Source organism: Dermacentor silvarum, chromosome 2, assembly GCF_013339745.2.
Source record: "Dermacentor silvarum isolate Dsil-2018 chromosome 2, BIME_Dsil_1.4, whole genome shotgun sequence".
Taxonomy (NCBI): domain Eukaryota; kingdom Metazoa; phylum Arthropoda; class Arachnida; order Ixodida; family Ixodidae; genus Dermacentor; species Dermacentor silvarum.
Window position 1 is genome coordinate 130312648 of NC_051155.1, and position 7351 is coordinate 130319998.

The 7351-nt window shown below is 50.9% G+C and overlaps 1 protein-coding gene across 1 annotated transcript; it reads right to left on the reverse strand.

Moving 5' to 3' along the window:
* Window positions 1-2316: 2316 nt before the first annotated feature.
* On the reverse strand, window positions 2317-6450 carry LOC119440383 (uncharacterized protein K02A2.6-like). Its single transcript, XM_037705297.2, has one exon. It carries the CDS (start codon window positions 6394-6396, stop codon window positions 2317-2319), a length of 4080 nt encoding a protein of 1359 aa, XP_037561225.1. The 5' UTR covers window positions 6397-6450.
* Window positions 6451-7351: the final 901 nt, after the last annotated feature.

Below are 7351 nucleotides of genomic sequence, written 5' to 3' on the forward strand. Positions count from 1 at the left end.
AATGTGGCGCACCGTCGACCGCCGTCCTTTGTGCTTTCATTGTGGAGAAGCCGGCCACGTTTACCGTTTTTGCCCGTATCGTGACCCCGGATATACCAGAGCTTTCCACCTACCTTTCCTCGAGTTCGCTTCGAAAACAGGCGCTACAGTGACGATGTTGCTCCACAAGGACATCCATTCAATCGTCGAACCCGCTCTCCGTCACCTGCACCGAGCTCTTCGCCGCAAGGTCGCAGTTACGCCGATGTAGTCAGGGGCGGCAGGTCCCCTAGCCCTCGTCGGGGAAACTAACAGAAGCGACCTTTGGGGGGGGAGGTTGCCGACCGTCGAAATGCTTCAACATCCCCAACACTATCTGTGCAATCGGACAATATGCCTCTGCCGACCCCAAGGGAAGTCGTAAGTGCCGACCTCGCTGTTTTCATAGACGGACACCCAGTAACCGCGTTAGTAGATACTGGGGCCGATTTCTCAATAATTAGCCAGAAACTCCCCGATAGCCTTAATAAAGTCAAGACGTCATGGACTGGTCCCCACATAAGAACGGCGGGAGGTCAATTGATGACCCCTACAGCCAGAATTGATATTGGTAACTCGACGTTTGTTGCAACTTTCGTTATATTGCTGGAGTGCTGCAGAGACGTGATACTGGGAATGGATTTTCTGCACGAATACGGCGCTATTATAAACATACCGGACAGGTCGGTCACGTTTTGGATGAATGCAGATTTGGCCGTACCCTGTGACGATCAGCGACGTGCGCATTTACGTATCTTCGATGACGATGTGACCATCCCTCCGCACTCGAGCGCTCTTGTGCCTGTAACATGGGACTCGCCAAGGTGCTCCAACATGATCGCCGAACAAATTCCTGGTCTGCTGTTTAGTCATGGCGTATCAGTTGCAAGAGGTGTAGTTGAAATCACTCGCGGACAGACGGACGCCCTACTAACAAACTTTAGTCCTGAACGCCGGCATCTTACAAGGGGTATGGCAGTCGCGTACGTGGAAGAGCTGAATGAGGTTACCGACTGCATGACTGTTGAACAAGACGATTCCCCCGGTCTGCCGAACGTGCCTCTATCTGTTGATGTCGGCCCAAGTTTGCTACCTAAACAAAAAGAAAGACTCCTCGAGCTTATTGATGAGTTTCGGAACTGTTTCTCTTCGACGTCCAAAGTTGGCCAAACGCCACTGACCAAACATCGAATTATTACAGACGAAACGGCCAGACCCATACGGCAAAACCCATACCGGGTGGCAGCGCGAGAACGCGAAGCGATAGAAAACCAGGTTCAGAAAATGCATGCTTCAAGATGACGTTATTCAGCCGTCGAAAAGTCCTTGGGCATCGCCGGTAGTGTTAGTCAAAAAGAAGGATGGCAGTTTGCGCTTCTGCGTCGACTACCGCAAACTCTACCAGGTCACTAAGAAGGACGTTTACCCGCTACCCCGCATACACGATTCTCTCGATAGACTACGGCATGTACGCTATTTCTCGTCGATGAATCTAAGGAGCGGCTATTGGCAAATAGAAGTAGACGAAAGAGACCGCGAGAAAACAGCATTCGTGACACCTGATGGCCTCTATGAATTAGGGTACTTCCCTTCGGCTTGTGCTCCGCGCCGGCAACATTTCAGCGGCCAATGGACACCGTTTTATCAGGACTCAAGTGGCAAACGTGCTTAGTATATCTAGACGATGTGATTGTATTCTCTGCGACATTTGACGAGCACTTGAGGCGACTACGTGCTGTTTTTCAAACCATACGGTCCGCCGGTCTCACGCTTAAGCCGGAAAAATGCCATTTTGGCTTCGAAGAGCTTCTTTTTCTAGGCCATGTTGTCAGTAATGAGGGGGTACGGCCTGATCCGGAAAAGATAGCTGCCGTTGAACATTTTCCTGTGCCATCCGACAAAAAGGCAGTGAGACGATTTTTAGGCTTATGCGCATATTACCGGCGTTTTATTCAGAACTTTTCGCGCATTGCGTCGCCGTTGACACGCCTCACCAGAGAAGACGTAGCATTCGTATGGGATGAAGATCAGCAGAAAGCATTCGACGAGCTACGGCAACGCCTTCAAAATCCACCGGTCCTGGGACACTTCGATGAAGACGTCCCGACAGCAGTGTAACGTGCCGTAGGTGGAGTAATAAGACTGATTACGACCGATTGTGTCGGAAACGCACACGGGTTTATTTGTGCTACATCGCAGCCATCTTGGAAGCTCCCCTGCTCTCTACCAGGGTTGCCTTTCTACATTACAAAAGGTGCTATGCATGGACATTACATCATCCCCTCAGGGAAGGAAAATTCAGTTTTGTTCAAACACATAGTCTTTCAGGCGCTTAGGTCGTTGCCTTGTTCGTTGGGGGTACCGCTGTGAGGCGGTCTTGGTAGTTGCTGGTGGAGCTTCACCAGGAGTAGCTGTGCTGTGGCTTGGAGGGTCACAGTTACTTGGCACAGCTGCATCGTCCAGATCTGGCATGTCGGGCTGGTCCTGGTGTCGTTCCATTTGAACTGTGCTCGCATCTTTGAAGAAGCTAGAGTTGCGACAAATCGACACTCCATCTCTGGACGCTGTGATTTTGGAGCCAGTGACTTTGCTGATTGTGTATGGGTGGTGGTCATAGTAAGACGAGAACTTGTTTGACCTGTCTTGTTTGCAGAGGACTTGTTGTCCAACATGCAGCTGGTTGTGACTGGTGTGTCTCCGAGAATCGACGTACTGCTTGTTGTATGCTTTTCTTTGGGTGTCATTCTGTCTCGCCTCAGAGTGAGCTGAGTTCTGAGTATCAGCAGCAAGTGTCGGTAGAAGATTCCTCATGGGTCTCCCAAATAGAAGTTCAAACGGAGACTTTCCTGTGGAACCATGGGGTGTGGACCTGTAAGCCAGGAGGAACGACTGAAGCTCATTGGTCCAATCCAAGTGGCTGACACGACTTGCGAGTATCGACTTCTTGAGGGTGCGCATGAATCGTTCGGCTTCCCCGTTAGCCTCTGGCCACCGTGGAGTGATGCGGTGATGCTTGAATCCAAGCTCGCTAGCAAACTCTGCAAAACCCTCGCTCTGAAAGGGTGGGCCATTGTCTGACTTTACAATTTCCGGACAGCCGAACTGAGCGAATATAGTGCGCAGTTGCTTGATGACTGTAGGTGCTGCAAGAGTGTGTAAGATGCTAACGACTGGGTACTTGGAGAAATCATCCACAACTGCCATGGCATACTTGCCATCAGGGAAAGGGCCAGCAAAATCTAATGACAGTTCTGTCCACGGGCCTTGAGGAAGCTCCTGAATTGGCAAAGGGTCTCGATGGTGTAGCGGTGTGTTAGTTTGGCATGCCAGGCAGCTCTTAACTGTCTGGTCCACTAGAGAGTCTATCCCTGGGAACCACACCTCACGCAACAGCTGTTTTGTATTGACAATGCCTTGGTGGCCTCGATGTGCAAGGTGCACCGCCTTTGTGTGAAGTTGTGCTGGCAGTACTATCCGCGTGCCTCTTAACACAAGGCCTTCTTTGGAGACTGACAGTTCTGTCGCAACGCGAGAGAAAGGCTGTAGAGTTGTGTTCTTCCAATGTTTGCCTTTCTGGGGTTGCTTTAGGGCTTGCTTGAGTGAGTTGATCACCGGGTCAGCTAACGTCGCTTCGGTTACCTCCTTTATGGTCATGGCACGAGGTAGGCTGTGAGACATGATGAAGTTCACATACTGCTCAGCGACAGACTCCATGCGCCGAAATGGTTCTGTGGAGTTTACTGGGTGGCGGGACAAGTAGTCAGATGGGTTGTTTGGACCACTAGTGTGTTGCACTTCAAAGGTGTATTGTTGAATTCGAAGTGCCAAACGCTCTAGCCGTGCTGAAGGCAGGGAGCGGGGGTTGCTGGGAATACTGACCAATGGCTTGTGGTCCGTTAGTAGGTGGAATGCTGTCCCATACAGGTAGATGTGAAAGTGCTCAATTCCCCACACTACAGCCAGCATTTCCCTTTCAATTTGAGAGTAGCGTGCCTCCACAGGAGAAAGGGCACGACTCCCATATGCTACCACCCTGGTTTCACTTCCGGATGTCTGCGTGAGAATGGCACCTAGGCCATGAGGAGCAGCATCTACAATGAGTGTGATGTCCTTTCCTGGGTCAAAGTAGGCAAGAGCTGTGGCCTCGGAAAGCTTTCTCTTCAGTTCGTCCAGGGCATCTTGCTGTATGTCTGTCCAACACCAGTCCTCTCCTTTGGCTGTGAGTTTCCTGAGTGGTTGGGTGAGGTGGACCAGATTCGGTATGAACCGACCACAGTAGTTAACAAGACCAAGGAGAGATTTCACTTCACTGGCACTGGTGGGTGGTGAGGCACAGATTACTGCAGACACCTTAGTGGGGTCTGGTTGTACACCTTTGCTTGAGAACACATGCCCGAAAAAGGTAAGTTCCTGTTGGTAGAATTTGCATTTCTTGACGTTCAATGTGAGGCCACTTGCAAGTAGACATTCCAGTGTCGCCTTCAAAGCTTCATCATGCTCTTTCTCAGTCTTTCCATACACCAATATGTCATCGCTTACGTTGAGCACATTGGGGATGTTGGTTAGAACCTGACGGATGGTGTCCTGGAACACTTCGGCTGCTGAGTTGATTCCGAAGTTGAGTCTCTTGTATCGGAAGAGTCCAGCATGTGTAGAGAATGTGGGGATCACACGAGATGATGCATCAAGTTCTAATTGGTGGTATCCATCTTTCAGATCAAGTTTCGAGAATAAGATGGATCCATTCAAAGCAACAAGGATGTTGCCCACTGTCGGTGTGACATGTCTCTCACGCTGGATGGCTTGGTTAGCACAGCGCATGTCGACACACATTCGAATATGCTCGAGGTCATGTGGTTTCGGTACTGCCACGATTGGAGATACCCAAGGGGTTGGTCCTTCAGTCTTTTCAATTATGCCGAGGGACTGTAGCCTTTCAAGCTCTTCTTCCAGTGGCTTTCGCATGGAGAAGGGGATGCGTCTGTGAGGTTGTGCTACTGGTTGAACAAGGGGGTCAACATGGAGGTGTACTTGGAAGTCCTTTAGACAGCCCACTCCCTTGAAAAGGTCTGGGTAGGCCACTCTCGGATCCAGTCTGTTTGGCACCTCTCCCACACTATACGTGATCTGGACTAGTCCTACACGGGAAGCTGCAGAGAAACTAAGTAGTGGGGGACAGTCTCCGGACACAACATAGAAAGTTTCATGGCTGCTGCTGTTCTTGTAGGTGATGAGAACATCTAACTTTCCGAGTAGCGGTAAAGGAGAATTTGCGCCATAAGCAAATACTTTCTTGCACGTCTTGGACAGCGTTTCCGTGCTCAAACGCTTTTTCAAGCTATTCGAACCGATGACAGACACGGTAGCACCAGTGTCAATGGTAAAACGGACGGTCTCACCATCGAGTTTGAGATCCACCTGGGGAGAGGCCGTGATTGGGAGACAGTGAGAGGAAGTCATGAAGGCGTGTTCATCACTGTCAGGGCTGCTTTCCCGCACGACTGCATGCACGGTTTTGCGTGTTGAACGACACACACTAGCAAAGTGTCCAGTTTTGTGACAAGCATTACACTGTTTGCCAAGAGCGGGGCAGCTGGAGCGTCCCTCACTATGAGGCCATGATTTTCCGCAGTTGTAGCATGTTGCGTCTGTCCTTTGATGGCGCGGAGGCTCGCGAGGCCGTGATGGCGCTTTCCCGTGGTACTTCGGTTGATGAGGTCGCGAGGTGCGCTTGGAGTTCACTGCAAGTGTAGACGCTGACGCTGAGTTTTCTTTGTACTGCTGACGTTCTTGCTCGATCACAGAGATGTTGTGCTCGACCTCTTCAAACAACCTGCCTTGTTTGAGAATTCCTTGCAAGTCGAGGTCATGCTGCATGGCATACCGGCGTAGACGTGTTGACACTGTAGACAGGAGGATTTGATTCTTGATTTCGGTGTCGGCATCGGCGAAAGCACAGTGCTTAACGAGCTGTCGTAGTCTGGCGTAGAACGCGTCGAGTGATTCGTTTTCCATTTGCTTGGCTTGACGGAAGCGGTAAATCTCGAAGGTAGTGTTCACTCGGGGTGCAAAATAGCCATCGAGCTTCTTGCGTGCTGCGGTGTAGAGAGGCGTTGAGTTGCTGGAGCCATCCGTGCTTGAAACGGTTGACGCAGTTGCGGCTGCGGGAGAATCAGGTAGCGAACAGTAAATGTCATAAACTTCTTCACCAACGTAGTGTAGTAGTAGGGCCGTCTTCCGGGCGTCGGCTGTGATGCCGCAGGCTACGATGAAGTTTTCGAAGCGTTTCACCCACTTCAACCATTCGGTGCCGACGTTATTGGCGTCAGTGGCACGCGCGTCGAAGAAAGGAAACGAGGGAAGCATGCTGTGCGCCATACCGCAAAGTAGAAGTTCGGTCGATGTGTGCTGATATCTTCGTTCCGTTTAAAATAGTTGCTAGGCAGCCTTCACGTAGTTCAGACGCATTCTCGTCGCCATTGTAACGTGCCGTAGGTGGAGTTATAAGACTGATTACGACCGATTATGTCGGAAACGCACACGGGTTCATTTGTGCTACATCGCAGCCATCTTGGAAGCTCCCCTGCTCTCTACCAGGGTTGCCTTTCTACATTCCAAAAGGTGCTATGCATGGACCAACGCCTCCTATAAAGACAATGCCTAGAAAATGAGCCGCGAACTCGCTGCCCTACCCTCGGATTTTTCTCTCCCCCACCAGTAGGTAGGCGAGCGCCCCTGACGGGCGATCCTTGTAAACATGCCGGCGCGCGGCGGCCGGGAGCTGAGCAGCTGGCTTGTCGTGAGCAGACGACACCTTGCCAACCGCGCGTTGTTTCCGCTGCTATATGCAGACGACGACACTCAAGTTGTTTATGTATCGCTGTTGTGAGATAACAAATTCGTAAATGAAATAAAGTCCACTTTCTTGAAACTCATTTTTTACGGGAAACAAAGCTTCACACGAATGGCGGTAATTTCGTCTGCTTAGCAGGAGCCGTTGGCTCAGCGCACCAGCTTTGCGTTGGTTTGCGTGATGTTTTTCGCCGTCTGTTATTGCAGAGCCAGTGTTTCATTTCATTTGAACAGTAATTCGGTGCTGTTGTGTGCCAGGCTGCTCTTCGAGTTGCCAACGGAAGCAACCGGGTGTGTCATTTCACGAAGTGCCAGCCGATATCTCCTTGCGTGAGAAGTGGCTGCAAGCAATATTAGGAGACGTCTTTCCCAGCACCGCAATCAAGGAGCGCTCTGTTGTATGCAGCCTGCACTTTCTTACCACCGACTTCAAGAAAGACTTCACGAGGCGGTTACTCAAGCCCGGTGCAGTGCCTAGTGT